At 45.8% G+C, this 18,810-nt stretch overlaps 1 protein-coding gene across 2 annotated transcripts in view; it reads left to right on the forward strand.

Annotated features, from left to right (window-relative positions):
- The window catches only part of ALiX (programmed cell death 6-interacting protein-like protein AliX), a 63,721-nt gene that overhangs the window by 43,405 nt on the left and 1,506 nt on the right, over positions 1-18,810 (forward strand). Inside the window, exons 12-15 of one of the 2 annotated variants that reach the window (XM_070536984.1) lie at positions 8,036-8,184; positions 9,080-9,211; positions 13,620-13,779; positions 16,502-16,753. In XM_070536984.1, the coding sequence (XP_070393085.1) occupies positions 8,036-8,184; positions 9,080-9,211; positions 13,620-13,779; positions 16,502-16,753 (693 nt within the window). The remainder of the gene's footprint in view (positions 1-8,035; positions 8,185-9,079; positions 9,212-13,619; positions 13,780-16,501; positions 16,754-18,810) is intronic. The other variant, XM_070536985.1, reaches the window with a different exon arrangement.

Below are 18,810 nucleotides of genomic sequence, written 5' to 3' on the forward strand. Positions count from 1 at the left end.
CCGTCACCTTTGGCAACTTTCACTTGATCTGTCATTTTAAGACACGTAGCACCATCTTGTGAAAACTGTGAGAAACAGCGTTTCGCTGCTGCTTCAAAAAGTTTTCAAAATCGCATTTCCGCAAAAAAAACATCAATTCCATGATTTTTCATGGAATCACGGAAAGCTAGGGCCTCTAGGCATGTCAAAAGGGGTAGCTGACCCATGCTGTCGTTCGCCTCATCCATGCTGAAGACGTTGTTGAAGAGAGGAAGTAGGTTCTCATTGAGAACAAAGGGTAATGGGTTCTTTTACAATATTGAAAAAGTCCAGCGCCTTGAACAGGCTCCAAGCAGCACAATATAGCCGTTCTAAGCCTGATTTCAGCGCGTTCAGAAGTAGAAATACGGTAAGGGCTGTGTAGAACGGGTGCATGGGAGCGAGTGCTGATTTTCTTATGAACAAGAGTAGCACTGCCAAGTTTGCCTGTGATAGCATCAAGCACCTTCGAAATTTCTCCAGCAATGCTTGAATATCAGATTTCTCGGAGGACGTTAGGTTTGGGCCAAAGTGGAACATATTCCACTCGACTGAGTCATTGCCACTCTCTTTAGAAGTACAGTGTTGCACAGCTGCGAGGATGGAGCAGGGCTGAAGGGTTGCCCCCTGGCGCCAACACAGTTCCAGAATGTAGTCGCAGCGGACTGTCTGATAGGTTGAACATTAGGACATCAAATGCAGAAGAGGAGTGCAGTAAAGAGCATGGGATGACAAATAGATTGTCTGGTCACGAGCGGATAGTGCAGTCAACAAAGACATCTGCATCTAAGCATGCGCATGTGTCGCAGTGAACAGGTACCCACGCAGCAGAAGACAACTGTATAGTTACCATAGATGTTGCCAGCTCAGGAAAAGAAAGTGGTGATGATAGGCAAACATGTTCCTCTTTTTTTTTGGGAGGGCCTTCAATAGAAGCACGGTCGTTAGAACACATATTCATGCTGAGAGGGCACATACTCTTATACGAAAATAAGATACATGCTTACACAATGACGGAAGTGCATTGCTCAGAAAGGAGCAAGCTCCTGCAGCCACTTGGCTGGCCAACTTAAAAATTGAGTGCACACACAAGGACAGCACCTTATTTGCGACTGTCTTGGTTGCCAGGTTAGGTGTCAGATCCTGTGGGAGCAATCCTATTGTGCACCTGGCGTGGTTAAAGTCCATGTATACGCCCAGTCTTGAGCACCAGCTGAAGCTCAAAATTAAGGGAACGCAGAGGTTTTGCATCACAATCACAGTCACAAGCAGTCACAGTCGAGTTTTCTCCAAGGGATGCTAGACAAGTTCCTTCAGCCAGGCGGAGGCTGGCTGGTGCAAGCGTAGCCGTGTTCAGATGGCAATGAATGGGGAGCAAATTTGGTGTCATGAAATGAAAAGCTGCAGTGGTGTCAATTAGGGCTTCAATGTTTCTCGGTGGCTCACCTAGGTGAACTTTCAACGTGGGCGTACCTGTAAACGGACCCAGTGACAAGAGAAGGACTTGACAACATACGCGAAGTCCTGCCCTCAGTAGCCTGCGGTGAAATTTTTTGACGAAATGGTATGATGCGCACAGTCTCGACTGTAATGGCAGATTTCGCATTGATAGCAGCGCATGGCTGGAGCGCACTGATGGTATGTGTTGGAGCAACTTGCTTGGCCTGCTGACACTTGTTAATTTGGAAAAGGGTGGGTGTGAGGCCTGCAGTGGAGCGTTCCACTATGTGAGACTCCAAGGCAAGAGCTAAGGCAGCGTGAACTGTAGACAGGCGGGTGAGATGGACGAAGGCGTTGAACGTTGAGGTCAGTGATGTCATTGATGAAGGCTCTTTGGTAGCAATGAAGTCGGCGGTAGAGTTCGGACAACCAGCCAGGGCCTTCCACGACAGGTGCTCGACATGAACAGCGAGCTCTTACAGGCTGTAGTGACCCTCTTGCATGTGTTGTGATTCTGTAAGATGTAAGGGCTCGAGATGGGCATCACCATGGCAGGACTCGAATGGCGAGATGAGACTTGCGTAGCTGGAACATCCGGATGCCGGCAGGAGCTCCAGAAATTCAGTGGAAGCAGAATGGAGCTGAGCCACGAGAATTTTAGCTTAGTGGTGAATTGACCAGAACTGGAGAGCAGTGACAGACTCAAACTGCATACGAAAAGTGGACCATGGCATGGTACCATCATATGTAGGTGAACTTGGGAAAGGTCCCTCACAGTGCCACGTGATGGAATTGGGAAAGGGAGACTGAGGTGCCGAGACAGGTGGAGATTGATCAATGGAAGCAGGCAACACGAGGCTTGAAACATGTGGGGTGGGGTTGGCGACGCCACTCTCCGCGAAAGACATCATCATCATCATCAGCTTGGCTACACCCACTGCAGGGCAAAGACCTCTCCCATACTTCTCCAACCACCCTGGTCATGTGCGAATTGTGGCCACGTCGTTCCTGCAAACTTCTTAATCTCATCCGTCCACCTAACTTTCTGCAGCCCCCTGCTACGCTTCCCTTCTCTTGGAATCCAGTCTGTAACCCTTAATGACCATCGATTATCTTCCCTCAGACATACGCTGAACGAAAGTTCTCAGCGCAAGCAGTAGCTGGTCAAAGCGTGCTTCAAAAGAGCCCAGGAGAGCCACTAGGCTGGCTACAGGCTTACAGCGAGTGGAATCCGAATAGGCAGGGTAAATGTTTTATGGTATTGTACCAGATTCTGAAGCCTGAGATGGCGGCAACGGTTGTGTAGTGGTGGCATTGCTCGCGGAAAGGGCGCGGTCCAGTTGAGTGTCCGATTATGGTTACGGCATAGATTGCGGAACCGATGCGGGTGAAGGCACCATACTGGCAAACGTCTCGCTGCAGATTAAAAAACAAGAAAGGGGCTGACAGATGGAATAGCACACTGTGGTACAAAGTTTGTAAACAGGGATGAAGTGCCTCAGACAGGCTGGCCAACGTTTCGATAGAAGGACCTATCTTCGTCAAAGGCGGCCTCGTCATCCTCGGCGTGTTAGTTTTAAAGGGTTAGTGCAGTGACGTCACGTGCGGGTGTTGTCGCTGGCGGCTGGTTTTAAAGAGAGAGATTACAAGAGGAAACAAGCGCTGTCGTCCGATGTCTGTGAGCTTCATTCTCAAGACGAGGGGACAAGAGCTTGAGAGTGGGCACGTGGGGAGAAAAGAAAAGAAATAGAAGCAGAAAAAAAGGGAAAAAAAGAAAAAGATTAGTATGACCACTGCCACCAAAATGTAACGGCAGTCCGGCACCTTGAACAAGTTCCAAGTGGTCCACAACACACCCGAGTCTAAGCCATGCTGAAAACCAACTATTCCCTTGACCCACTGTCACTCTATCCTTCTGCTAGCCCCTCTCTTCCATTCTTTCACTTGCAGCATTCTTCGTTATGTTGCAATATCTACATGAGAAAAGTAAAACGTTACATCTCGGCAGTCTAGCAAGACTGACTTGAAGCACTCCTGAGGAGCTGAAAAGGTCCGCTTAAATTCCCTCTGTCCTCTCTAGATCCCTATGCCAGGGCAGTCTGCCTTCACACCTTCCATCATCCTGAGCATCCAAAGTGCCAGTCTCCATCTTGAGGGTGAGGGTTTGCACAGTCACTCCGTCACATTTGGTCAATGAAAACAAATTATGAGGTTTTACGTGCCGAAACCACTTTCTGATTATGAGGCACGCGGGGGATTCCGGAAATTTCGACCACCTGGCGTTCTTTAACGTGGACCTAAATCTAAGTGCATGGGTTATTTCGCATTTCGCCCCCATCGAAATGTGGCCGCTGTGGCCGGCATTCGATCCCGCAACTTTGTGCTCAGCAGTCCAACACCATAGCCACTGAGCCACCACGGCAAGTACTTTTGGTCAATGAACACAATCAGGGAGATATTCCCAGCTGCACCCAGTTCACTGCTCCAGAAAAAGGAGGGGTCACTGGTAGACAGGAGAGGTCACGCTTGACTGAAATAACGCGTCTTGGCTACTGGAATGGTCCAGCAATTAGTTGATTCGTCTGTCGATCAGCCTTGGTGGCTAGCAATGGCTGCAAGGAAGCAGTGTAGAATGCAATTTTCCTGGAGTTTCTTGGTCCCAGCATCGGGGTCGGTGCTGTAGTCGTCAAGAGCGTTTTGCCTTGGTGTTGCCACTGGTCTGTGCGATAAGACGTATTGTTCACTTCACAAAGCTGATTCATTGTAGCAAAGCAGGAGAGGCTCAAAGTTCGCTGCCCCCACTGGCTGATCGTGGCAGCTTTAATAAATGTAGACTACACTGTACACCTTGATTTCTATGTACCTAAGTTCCCTATAGCTTGCTACATTCTTATGTAATGCTAGCAAATTCCCGAGCATGTGCAGCACCATATTTTCTTGCCCAAAATTTGTAAGTATTAAATTTTGTGAAAAAAAAATTTCTTATATTCAATTGTTTCAATTATTATATTCAATTATATTCAAATCTATTGGGTATTCACACACCTGTAAAGAAAGGCATTGCAGCAGAATTTTGGTGTCAGTGTTAACTGCTCATCCACTCATCTTCTGTAACCACATCTTTATGACATATTTCTATGACTTACCTTGTTGCTACAGTAAACTTATGCACATCTCATTACCAGTGGAGAACCAGCTTCCGTCATTAAAGGTTGCACTGAGGTTCTGCTTTCGTTGTCTTAATATGGTAGATATCTGTTGACTTGACCCTGCTTAATCAAATTTTTCTGTTAATTCAATTTCTAATGAAGTTGCCAGCTGGCACCTATATATTGTCCAAAAGCATCATCACCCTTCTTTTATTTTTGCTTAGCCCCTTTTTTTTTCTTTTTTGACCCCCCCCATCTTTGTTTTTTAGGCATATATTACTGTCTTGAACGTCATTTTTTTTTCTTTCTTGTTAAGATCTCCTGATGCTTGGTATGCTCGGCAGTTTCTTTTTCTCGTTGTACTGTGTGCTAATTATTGTTCATTTCCTTTATTCTGTTGATGTAAACCTTTCTTTTTCTTAGTTCTGTACAAATTTACTGCAGTTTCTTTTTTTCCACTTTATTAAATGTACCCACTCCCCTCTGTAATGCCCTCAGGCTCTGAGGGTAATTAAATTAATTAATTAATTAATATGTGTCATTCCTATGGGCACAAACTATAGTCATTTCAATCCTGAAGTTGGCCTCCACCGGATAATTAACTTGACTGGTCAGCACACTGGTCAGCTGTTATGACCAGCTAGCTAGAGCAGCGACCTTCTAGGCTACCCTGCATCACCGCGGTGAATCGCTTCGTGTAGCTAACAATGCGTTCCTTTGGGCAGACCTGTGGCGACAACAAGGCAAGGCATGTGTGGTGGATCGAGTGTTGATTGATGGTTCACTGTCGCCGTCACTGACGATGGGAGCAAGAAACTCCTGGAAAAGGGCATTCGATGCCGTTATTCGATGACAGGGTCATTGTCAAGGACTCCTGGGGAAGGGATGTCAACGGCGGGTTCACAGTTTGTCATGTGGCTGCCTCGTATTGTGCCATGTTGGAGACAAGTGGGGCTTTGGCGTTTGTGATTGGCCAGTGAATTTCCTGAACGAGGGAAAAAGGGAAATAAGTGGCATAAAAAGCGGATCTGGACGGCTGTGAGAGTAGAGGCTTGAACATGCAAAGACTCTAGCATGTAGTGTGCTCTGAAAGTTGGAGCCATGTGTGTAAAACTCAACCATGTACTTTTGAATATAAACCTTTTTCTGTTCTCTTAATGATCGCTCAGAAGCCGTCTTTCTCCTGGCACCTGGCGCGGTACCATCTATGGAACCTTCTTGCCACGCGGACCCCTAACTTTTACAGCACCGCTTAGCCTCCGTGTGATGCCTCAGTAGCTCAGAGTGACCCTCTGTGTGACGCCAGACTCTGAAGCCACGACCCCCCGCTCCTACAATGCGTCTGACCCCACTGGTAGTGGGGTCAGACGCATTTACATCGATAGTGGCAACATCATTTTTGTGGTGCATATAGGACAGTGATAACGTCGGGCAACCATTATCTCCCCCTAAAGATGTCTGTTTTTTTACCTGCCTTAGAAAGATTTGCTAGCAAGAATCGTAGCTTGCAATTGATAATTACAGTATAGTTGCGCTATTGTAACGCTCGCAGTTCTCTCCGAAGAAAGTTTGTCCATAAATTACCTGTGCGTTGCAATCAAATAATAATAATATACCTTTATTCATGAAAACAAGTACAATGTGCCAAGGCATTAGAAAAAAGGTTGCTAAAAAAGCAACTTGACTGGTCCTAATAACCAAGACATCAAAAACGTAGCAGACAGCAAGGAGCGAGAAAGAAAAGAGAGAAAAAAAGAAAGGAAAGAAGAAGAATGAAAAGAGAGGGAAAAGAGAGTAAGTGCATATAGCACATAGATCTCACTTAAACAAATTTGCTTCGCACATCAAACAGCTCAGGAACAAACAAACAATATATATATATATAGATACACACAACTCTTAAAAAAAGAAGATTAGGTAAATGGTCAAACCCAATTCTTGGGGCAATAGAAGTAAATAGGAAACTAATACAAGGGTGAATCAGAAAGACTTTTACCCTATATTTTTTTAAGGCAAATTATGGTTGTAAATGCGAAGTCAACATATCCATTCCCAGTGGTGGACCTTTCTTATACTGGTTTGCCTTCCTTATCTGCTGGCATGGCATTGCTGTCAGTTGTTGAAGAATGAAGATTGTTGTTGAAGTTTCACATGCCCATAGCGTATGGGATCGCTGAGGACCGATGCTGCTGGATTTCATGCCACGAGGTGCAACCATCAATGCCGACAGTTATTTGTTCCACACTGTCATGCCTGCTAGCTGCCATAAGGCAAAAATGCCAAGGCATTCTCAATGTCGACAGCACAGTTATCCTCCACGACATTGCGAGGCCACATGTGGCAATCAGAACCTCTGACAAGCTCCAGTCATTTAACTGGGAGAGTCTGGACCACCCACGATACAGTCCGGACCTCGCCCCTAGCGATTTACATGTTTTCGGTCTGCTGACGAAGTTCCTGACAGGATAGCAATTCACATGCAACGACGAAGCCGAGACAGCAGTCTGATGGTGGTTCTTGAGTCACTGGACAAATTCTACCACAGAGGCATCTCAAATTTAGTGCTGCGATGGGACAAATGCCTGAATTGCTGTGGGGACTATGTGGAAAAATAGTGTAAGGTATGCAAAATAGTACGTATATCTGTAATTGCTTCTTTTGGCCAATAAAAAATAGGGTCAGAGACCTTCTGTTTAACCTTCATTTATAACGTGTTTGCGACAGCCTACCGTGAGAGCCTGCCTAGGCAGCATCATCACCATTGCGGTCACAAGATGGTGACAGAACAAGTCGTGTAGTGTGGCAGTGAACAATGGACTGCTTTCAGTTTTTGTTTATGAAAGCAAGTTATTTTACATGCTAAGCAACAAGTCACTAGATGTGTTTTTGTGTTCCAGAGAATTGCATGTGTTGCAGGACAAACCGGCAAAGTTGTTAGTCTAAGCAAAGGCCACCATCTCATTTGTGATTGTTGTGGTGTTTGATGCAGAGTATAAAATGTGCTGTGGACCGTATGGAGGACATATGGTAGTTTATAGACAGCAATTAAATGCTGTCTGAGAGTGGTGACAATGAACATTAAAGGAACATTAAAGGCAAACACTGAACCAGTTTAAAATGATAAAGCATTCTTGAAGAACTCAAGAAGTAATAGGTTGATTTTTAGGAGAAAAGGACAGTCTTAAGTTTCAATTATGAATTTTGTGCCGATATGTTCGAGCTGGTACATCAGTGGGACATCGCAGATTGGGAAGTATGTTTGTGTCAAGTGCCACAGTCTTTTAATAAAGTGTGTACATTGCTGGCTACTCGCTTACATTGACAGTCATCATCGATGGTTCCTGCATAATTTCTGTTTGCCCACTCTTGTATGGGAGGGAGCGATCCCCAGCTGTGCATGACCCTGTCGTATGGTGTCACTTCTGCAGAGCCAAAGTTCCTTGCTGCCATGACTGAGGACGGCTCAATCAACGAGCAGGCTCTCTCTGTGGAGATGCTGGGGGAAGCATATGGTCCACTCACGAAACAGGTTTCAGAGAGTATTGCAAAAGAGCAGCAAGTTGTACAAAGCATCCAGGTGAGCCACAGTCTTTAAGAACACACAAACAGCTGCAGCATTTTCGAGCAATCACTTTCAGGGGTGCAATCACTTCTGGGAGATTTTGTATGACTACGGGTAGGCGCATTAAAATTGCCTACTGCATTCCTGACACTGTGCGAAGATAGCTTAGCGCAATGCAAGGGACACTGTGGACCATGTACACCGACACCCTCATGCCCGAGTCCCACGAAATTTTTCAAAAGTGGCCATACCTCTGAAAGTGATCGTCCTAGAATACCGCCCCAGGTTACCTGAGAGTTCAGACTCAGCAAGGAGACCATGACTGGGGCTAAAGTTTTTTTTAAACTAACTTATTTTCTCCTTCAGGAAAATGAGGAGAGCTGAACAATTTCTCAAAATTCTAGTTGTGTAAATTTTTATTCTGGTTTTACAGCTTCACTTTATAGAGAATTCTGGCTTATTCATATAATGTATTATCTTTTACTGAATACAGGGTAAATAAAGATGTGGATGGCAGCAGCAGTACTGCTAGTGGCATCCTGTGACGCTTTGTCTAATCATAATAAATTATGAACATTTTGGTGTTGTATGGGTGTTCTCACTAAAAGAATGGCATGTTAGCAATTATTTAGCCGCTGACTTGTTACAGAAGTAGCTAGTTATAATATGGGTGGTCACTGCAGTAATAGTTCTGTGCCCTCCGGTTACCCTGTACGCTAAAACATGGCATCACTGACGTGGCCTCTTACATTTGTCTCTGGTAAGCTGCATTCCATAAATAGTAATACATATGTCAACAGACTGCAACTGCCTAATATTGGTTTACTGTATGGTTACAAAGGAATATAGTTTCTTTTGCCAGTCTGTTTTGCACTTTTTTTGCCCGAAATGGTGTAACTTTCTTTTCTAGGCTGCAAATGCTGAGTTCTGTCAGGAGAAGCAAGGAAGTGGTGGAAACAATCGCGAAGCTGTCCTGAAGGATCTTGCTGCCGCCCATGACATGTATATGGAATTAACGGCAAACTTGGAAGAAGGCACCAAAGTATGTTGGCACTGATTTACTTTCTTTAGTTAGTCCGAAGTCGAATTCTGAGTTACTCTCAACTCTTTCCCTGAATAACTTGTTGAAAAATATCCCCTTGTCTTATTTCAATTATATTGCAAAAACAGGCAGAGCGCATCCTTTGGGGATGATTGTCTGTGTTAATGTAATTGGTATTCAAGTGGAGGCGTATGTGTGGTTCGGTGATGAGAAATTCATGGTTATAAATTTTAATGATTATGTTTATGTGATGTAATTATGGAGTGTAAGTAATCAGTTTGGGCACATACCCAGTGACAAATGTCTGCTTGGCAAGACAGCAGTCATACCTAGCGGCCCAAGCGAGTAGATAGTTTGGGTCACTGGGAAGAGGGGTACCAAGAGGCTGATAATAGATAGAAAGTTGCTGCAGTGGGCTAAGAATGCTAATCGCATTTTAGAAGAATGGACACATTATTGCTGCTGCTGTTTCCACCGCCACCACTGCCATCGTCGCCAGCAACTGTGCGAACTTCGTAAGCTTCAAAAAACTGCACCTTCAACTGCCTTGGGGTGCAAGGTAGACAAGCCTTGGCCCCAATTTAGTGCCCACTTGAAAACATTGTGACAGAATCAGCACGAGTGAGTGGCAGCACTGCACCATTTTATATTTTTGGAGAACAGAGAGTGAGCCAGTGAAACTTTCAACTTATGACTCCATGGACACTGTGCTGTTCACACTCAGGGTGGTGGAATTCCTTTGTGGGCACAGTGCAGAAACTCTGCAGATGTTGGTGCAGTTGATCTGCAATATGACTTCATTCCCTCACGAAGGTGTTGCTTCGTCAAACAGAAGTTTTTGCTTTTGCTGGAGCACTTCCATCTCTCAAAAGAAGGAAAGTTCACTGCTTTGTAATCTGACTGTGCTGGAGGAATGGTTACTGCCCAAGACAAATCAGCAATGCAAGCATGATTCAATTTGCTGTTAGGCACTATGGCCTGCAAACACAGAGCAAGCAGCTTGGAGATGCTGTTTGGCAAGAGACCAGCACTCCATGCTAGTGAACAGCGTGACAAGGGAAGAATCAGTGGCAACCTGAAGAGAGCTACAGGCCAGCTGCAGAAATCACCCTGCCTTGTGCATCTCGGGTGACCTGCTTGTGTGTGTGTCAGCAATGCCATATACGTCACTTGTAATGAGGTGCCACAGGATGTGAAAAACAAGCAACCTTCCTCGTATTAAAATTTTGACTGTTAAAATCAATTCCAAATGTGGTTTTCATCGCTGATGACAGAGCACTTACATGTTCATGTGGAATGACGTCTGCTCCGCTCTACCTACCATTGTACTGAGCTTTTGTATCAGCATGACCTCAAGATTATTTGATACACCTCTCTATTGCTTTACTTATCTTGGAGGCCATATTACGAGTGCAGTGGTGTCGTTCTCCACCAACAAATAGTGGTACTCCTAATGATGAAATTTCTCTGGTTTTGTTTCTGCCAAAGGTACTGCTTAGTCACGACATCTAAGGGACTCTGCCAAATGGCCATCATGCTTAACCCTTTCGCTGTCGGACCTTTCTGGCCGTGACGCACCCCCAGTGTCGGCTTGGTTTCAGGGAACGAGCGTAACAGGGAATGAACATAGCAATTTATTTTTGATTATGATTGGTATACAAATAACATAGTCAATGCAATATAGACATTTCAGTGTTCTGCAGCTGTTGTTAGTAAACATCATCATCATCATCAGCCTGACACTAAAATCCCTTCAACATCCGAATCTGACGATGCGGAACTCTCTTCCTCGCATACGACTCTATCCGAGTCCGAATCCGAGCTCGGCTCGTATTCTGAATCGAAATTGAGCCACCGCTCCAATGAGCAGACGAAGGTCCCGCGCGCTGAGCAATCCGTAAGTAACCGCGCGCAGGGAGGATGCGCTTTCAGTCACCCGCACAACGGAGATAAATGGAACGTTGCGTGATCAAGATGACAGAGCGAGATGGAAAAAGGCTAAACAAAGTTAGAAGGGCTTTACGTTTACTGCTGCAAGTCGGAAGCGAGGGTGCGGCGAGAGAGCGAAAGCAGCAACGAGTCACTCTTTTCGGAGAGGCAACGGCACGTGCGCCTGAACTTGACGCGCCGTAGCGGGCACACGAACAGAAGAAAAATACAAACCTTCAAACCAGCGGAGATGGCAGAACAACCCTCGAACCCATAACCACACGCGCGCGACGCATGATACAGCGAACACAGAGCCACCGCGCCACTCAGCAAAGAGAAAGTGGGGAGTGGCAGTCGCGCCGTACTCTTCAATACATGGAGTAACGCAGGTCGGGGCGAATATACGAACTTGTAGAAAGAGTCAACAGATAGCGTGGCCAATCCAGGAGCGCCAGCTTTGCGCTCTGGCGCGAAATTTTGAACGCACGATAGAGAACGTACCGGTACGTCAGTGACACTGTGGGGGGGAAGCGCGATGACGTACCGGTACGTCCGTGACAGCGAAAGGGTTAAAGGTGCTTACAAATGTACACAATAAGTGATGAGGACTTCAGGGAGTTGAAGGAAGGACTGTGTAGTTCTTTAAACAGGTCTGTTGACTCCTGCTTCAAGTACAGGATTAGTATCAGTAGTATTAGATTAGATTAGTATTAGATTAGTGCTAGTTTGCATGCCACCATGTCAATGACTACTTATGCAGTCGATGAGACAGCAGCTTAAACTTAAGTTGTTGTCTTTTTGGCCGGAGAATTTTTTGCCCCCTGCAAGTTTTGTCCAGCCAGACAAATTTCTCCTAACAATGTTTACTTTCAAATTATAGCTACTGCTTCTTCTGTTCATTTTGTGTCCTTTGATGTTGCTTTAAATATTAAGTGTTGTTTTCGGGTGTCAAACCTCATGAAGAAATTGCAAGGCTGGGCACTCTCGAAGGGTGCAAAAAGGCATGCTCGTAAAGTTCACCTGCTACTGTGCGTCCCCCTCATGGGTGTTGTTTTGTGTGTCTATGTTTGTCAGAATACTGGTGGCGCAGCGTTTGTGAGCTGTGTTTCATTGTTGTTCCACGTGTTCAGTCAAAAGGAATTATTTGCGACCACCACACTATTGTTTACTTTAGCTGCCCTCGTGTGGTTGCACTGGCCAACAGCCTTGGCATCTGATGATGCGACCAGCGTACAACACCCAAAGCTTTCTTTCGCCTGTAAAGAATTGGTTATATATGCTGGGTGCAATTTTGAAACACGTACAACAGACATGTTGCTGCATTCTTTTGAGAGCTAAGTACTCGAAACACCCATCTAGTCGAATTGTTGGGTTTTGGAAATACAGCTCCAATAGTAGGCCATGAAAACAAATTTCCCACCTTTGACAACTAAAATGACGTCACTCCTGTTTTTTAATGGATATGTCGTCGCAATATATTTTTCTTCTTGCTCCGCCGAAAGTGGTCCCTCGTCACATAGATAGCACTAAGCCCCATGAACTGGCAGTTACAATGTTTTGAATGTATGGGCTTCTATGGAAGCTTTGCTACTAGGTAGATTTACCTTGTAAACGAGCTGCAGGCTCAGAAGGCTGAAGCCAAACAGCAGGAATCAAAGCAACATCTTGTTCAATGAATTCATAGTGTAGGGTTCTCACACCGTGCTCTTGGGACAAAGGAACGACAACACAGTAGTGCAAACAATCACAAGGGCATTTATTGCACCTTTCATAGATCAATGCCTGCTAGCCGAGTTGCTATCCACAAAACATGCCGATGGGCGCGCGACAGATCTTGAAGTCCGACTCACCGCGACCGATAGCAAGCAAATATGTTCGCCCCATGCTGGATCCCAACGCCTGGTCGTTCGCGTGTTCGGTCATGCCAACGGTCGTGCGTTCGAAGGCGGCCACGTGAGGCGGTCTCGCAGAAGAATGGGTCGCCGCACGTGTGCGGGACGTCCACGCCGTGCGCCGACCCGCCGGGAAAAAGAGGAAGTGCCTTGTCTCCCGGCGCCCAAGTAACCCCGGGGTGCCTGTCGGCGGCGTTAGCAGCGCAACACTCGCACCCTCTCCCGCACTGCGCTTCAACCACATCGACCGCCGCGGGCGTCACGCAGGCCACGCGGCGAAGCGGAATTGCAGGAGATGGAGGAAAACAAGATATCAGGGGACGCGCGAGAGTCGCGCGTCCCCTGATATCTTGTTTTGCATTTGTCTTCATTTTGGTCTTTGCATTTGTCTTTTCATTTTGTCTTCAAGGTATTTTTGGTCATTTGAAGTATGTAGCACTCATGGTTCACATGTTGTTCAGCGTCCCTTTGTTCACACTGAACATTATGGTTGCAAACTGTGAGCTGCGTTTTGTTTCGCCATAAGGTGAAGGCAGGTTCTTTATTCAACTACTACACATGACTTTTTTTTTCTTTTTTATTTACAGTTTTACAATGACCTCACCCAAATCCTGCTCGCCTTCCAAAACAAGATCAGTGACTTCTGCTTTGCTCGGAAAACCGAGAAGGAAGAACTGATGAAGCATCTGCAGCAGTCAATTGTCAACAAGCCTCCGCAGCAAACCCCTGCACCACCATCGCATTATGGTAGGCAACAAGGCACATTCTTTTTTGCCTTTTAATATATGCAGTCGTGAAATTTTGGACCACTCAATAGATTTGGTATTGGGTGGATAGTTTTTGTTTGCTCCATGTGTAACAAGTACTGCCAGTTTGCCTTAGGTCACTTTGGAAAGGAAAAAATAGGCCTTCTTGTGGTATGTTTTATTGAAACACGATACTCGGAGTGTGTGGCGGCTGGGACTTTTTGTGTCACAGCCGAGCGCTGGGGACACAAAGCTGGTTAACTTTGGCACACAAGATGAAGGCGAGAGCCTGTGACACATGCTAACTGCAATGGGTCCCACAGCAATTGCCTAGTGCTATCCGGTGGCGCAAAAAGCACCGGCCACCATGCGGTCTGAGTATCACATTTCAATCACTGAACACTGTACATTTATTTACAAGGTGATCAATTTTAATATTTATGCATTTCTTTAGAAACTGCCTGTTGCAAATATCATGATTCTAGTTATTGGGCTGGATTATTTATAGAGGCGGACATTACTTGCAAGAGAAATGGAAATGCATGTGCAACTAAGACAATATCACTGATTAATATCTTCCGAGACTGTTTAACAGTCTCGGAAGAGAACAACAATATACAATAGGCAGCGAGGCACTGGAAGTAGTAAGGGAATACATCTACTTAGGGCAGGTAGTGACGGCAGATCTGGATCATGAGACAGAAATAATCAGAAGAATAAGAATGGGCTGGGGTGCGTTCGGCAGGCATTCTCAGATCATGAACAGCAGGTTGCCATTATCCGTCAAGAGGAAAGTGTATAATAGCTGCGTCTTACCAGTACTCACCTACGGGGCAGAAACCTGGAGGCTTACGAAAAGGGTTCTACTCAAATTGAGGACGACGCAACGAGCTATGGAAAGAAGAATGATAGGTGTAACGTTAAGGGATAAGAAAAGAGCAGATTTGGTGAGGGAACAAACGCGAGTTAATGACATCTTAGTTGAAATCAAGAAAACGAAATGGGCATGGGCAGGACATGTAATGAGGAGGGAGGATAACCGATGGTCATTAAGGGTTACGGACTGGATCCCAAGGGAAGGGAAGCGTAGCAGGGGGCGGCAGAAAGTTAGGTGGGCGGATGAGATTAAGAAGCTTGCAGGGACGGCATGGCCACAATTAGTACATGACCGTGGTTGTTGGAGAAGTATGGGAGAGGCCTTTGCCCTGCAGTGGGCGTAACCAGGCTGATGATGATGATGAATATCTTAATTAATTACTTTACAGCGCATATTGCAATTTACTAATTGTAGCCACTGAGTTCGCAAGGTGTATCCACTTGGAACAAATTTCTAGGATAACACCAGTTTGGAAATATGGGCCCTCAGACTCATCATAAAAACGCACTGTTCCAATTCTTTGACAAAACACCTTTTTATGCATTGAAGCACAGAAGTAACTGAAGCATTCACATATTTTGTCCCACACATCGGGAATTAATATATCTAGTGTCCCTGGAAATTAATTTCAAGTGGATTCATCTTGCTAACTCGCCGGCTGCTACTTGTAATATGTGCTGCAATATGCAATGTGCTGCATATGCAATGCCGTATGTGCTGTAAAGTAATTAAGAAGTTAATCAGTGAACTTATGTTAATTACTTTAGTATTTGTTTCTATTTCTCGTGCTAGTAATGTCTGCCTCCTTGAATAATCCAGCCCAATAACAAAAATTATGCTATCTGCCACAGGTGCTTTTTAAAAATTCTGTAAAACTTGAAGGGCCCCTCACCAGGTCTGAGCTGACAAGTGCAGAGCATACAATGCGTGATAACAAATGTGTCTGCAAAGTATTACAACGCTACGCGCCGTGGAAAGATATGAAATTTCAAACCGAACTATGTTTGCCCCTTTCCTTGCAGCCGCCGCGCTCCAAGCTGGAGGGTGACATACACGTGCTAGTGCGCCTATGTACACGTGTTTGCGCTGTGACGTCGCTTATGGTGACACGTGACTTCGAGAATTATTCAGGGAAACATCTGTAATTTGTGTAATATGTTGCTTGAATAGACGAATTAAAGCTTAGAGAAATAATCAAACACACAAACTGAATGTCTGGGTGTTTTTGTTTTACTTCGCACCCCAGCCAAATAGATGTACTTCCCTCTCGTCTGCTTGTTCCCATGCCGTGCAATGGCCCGTGCAGACACCGAAACCTTGTCGTTTTCTACTGTGTTCCTGCGCGCGATAATGCTCTGCGATCTGCTTGGGTGTGCTTCAGTACGTGATTTATACCGCTAGTCAGCTGTCCTCGTGCACAGGTCATGCGCGACGCCATCAGTGGAAGTGCGCCACACTGCAAGAAAGCGAGTAGAGGGAAAAAAAAAAAAAAATGGCGGGGCCTGTGATGTACACGTCACGCGATCTTCAAGCTCCAGTATGGGAGAATGCAGGGAAGGAATTTCGCTTTCCGAGGCTAGACGGGGCAAGTGGAGAGAGCTTCTCTTGGCAGTGGCTCTCACCTCCTAGAAATCATGGGTTCCCGGCACTGAAATATTTCTGTCTTGGCTATTAATAAACCAATTCGAAAAATTCTTACAACCGAACGCTCCCTAGAAGGCACATAACAAATTCCAGCATATAACCGAAATTTGCTGTGTGGCCTGGTGAGGGGCCCTTTAATAACACTGCATATTTCTTTCCTCTTGGCAATATTTTCAAGCTTCTTTGCCGGTGCCATTCCCAGCAGGTGGATCTGCAGTCAGCAAGACGCCGCCACCGCGGCCCCCTCCGCCAGCGACGACCAGCAGCACTGCGACAACGGGCGGAGGGGGTGCCGGGGCACCGCCCTACCCGCTGCATGGTCCTCAGGGGATGCCCCAGCCCCAGGTGGCCTACCCAGGATACCCGCAGTACCCGGGCTATACGCCCTACCCAGCTGTGCCCATGCCCACCGTCTACAACCCTTATGCACAGCCGGGATACCCTGGAGGTGGCGGTAAGCTTTGTCCTGTGTTGCACCAACAAAAAAGAAAGAAAACTAGGGCATGGAAACATTCGTTTTTAAAAGAAAGGAACTTGCTATCTGAGAACAACAGCTGTAGATGGATAAAAATTCGTAGGCGTTAATTTGGCCTGATCATCAACAGCAGTCCATTGACATCCAAAAAAAAAAGTATGTGATGCATTCAGCCAGTGGAGATTAACAAAGAACTCTAGGGATTGCACATTGAACGAAAGAAGATTGTTTAAAAATATTGGAAGTATATAGGTTGCCAGTTCTGCCACTAGGAAGGCTGGCATGACAGCACCACGTCATGGCAACCATGGCTGGTGTGAACTGGGAGCAAGCCTCTAGCCTAGAACAGTGCTGCTCAACCTTGTTCTTTTTTTCGTAATCTAATCTGTAACATTGCAAGCGAGAGGTTATCTAGAAAGGCCAAATACAGCAGTGTACTGTTCGTGGCCGTCATACCATGCACCTATGCCACTGCGGCCGGTGTAAGCTCCCAGGAAGATCCAGAAGGAGGGCTGTTTCAAGAAACTGTGCCAGTTCAAGTAGGTAACTAGCACTAGTCAAACGGAGAAATCTGTTCTGTACAGACTGAAGGTGCTCTGCAACACCTTAAAAAGGTGGAATATTGTCACAATACAGTAAAACTTTGTTATACATACCTGGCAGGAACATTGCATAACTACGCACTAAATGATGGCACACTAACCGCCAAGTACAAAATTGCATCTTTTGATATGCCCTGTTGCTACCAACAAAGAAATAAATGTGATGTCATCTGTAAATGTTACTTAAAATATGCACAGTGAGTTTTCTTTAATTATTCTTCCAAAGTTGCAAAAAAATTAATATGGCTCCTTTGCACGACCATGCAATAGCGCAAAGGTGATACCAAGCACCATTTCGAAAACTTTATCAGAGAATACAGTGGCATGTATGGCAGCCGAGCAAACGCCTCACAAGTCATTTTGAAACTTTAGCAGGGAAGACAATGGCAGACATAGTAGCAGAACGAACAACTCATCGCAGTTTCTCTTATGCATATGTGCGCATTTGTACAACCGTCTGCTACTGGGTGAGGACCAGTGCCGTCTTATGGAAATGTGGTTCTTGCTGGTCCTTGATGCCAGTCTTGCCGTGCAATTTGTTTGCAGCATGTCGCCTACTAAGCGCACACCATGCCAGGACACTTGCTGTACGATACGCACGTGTGTTTATTGGCAGATCTGCACCCGCATTTCGTGGGAGCACCTGTGCAGTCAGCTTTCATGCCCGCGCCACACCTGGCCGTGCAGGGGTGTGGCACATATCTTGTCGAGTTGACGCAGCGACAACAGGCTGCTTTTGTTTCTGCAAGTGGTGCACACTTTGAAACTGTCTGACTCAAAGAGGTGGCAGAGAACGGCAGGCACATTCGGGCTGTTGCCAATTGTAAAAGCGTGCAGTACACTTAGAATGGCACTACTATGTCACATGCACTGCTGAAGGTGCTTATCGCGTTGGGGTTGGCAGTGATAAGGGGGTGATGTGCCAGTGGCATGCCCGTCACCACCACCACATGTCTGTGAATTTCCTATGCTTGTCACTGCATTCGCGCACTGAGGTCGGAATAATTGTAGTTAGACCAGTCTCGGCACTTTTTAGAAAGGTGGTGGATCTTTTGTGTCAGCTACACGGTGAGTCGAGGCAGCGCAGTTGAACTTTACATGAAAAAAAGTGACAATGGTATGCACAAACTGGTAGGCATGCGATGAGCCACTACGGCTTAAACGGCCAACCAATGTACTAGGCTCTTTGAAAACTAGGCCAGGGATTCGTTGCAGCTACATCTTAACTGTTAAAATATTTCAAGCAGGTACATATTAAGGTTTTACTGTAAAGTCATGTCGAAGAAGCTGGAGACACTACCAGAAGTACTGAATAATGAGTCTAATGTGCACTTCATTGGTCGGACTTGTGCCCAGCAGGCGACAGAAAACTTCAGTGACGATAGCTGTGATCCAGACTGAGTGACCGATCGATATCCCCAGTGGACTCTCTCT

This window comes from Dermacentor albipictus, chromosome 4 (genome assembly GCF_038994185.2).
Source record: "Dermacentor albipictus isolate Rhodes 1998 colony chromosome 4, USDA_Dalb.pri_finalv2, whole genome shotgun sequence".
Lineage (NCBI taxonomy): Eukaryota > Metazoa > Arthropoda > Arachnida > Ixodida > Ixodidae > Dermacentor > Dermacentor albipictus.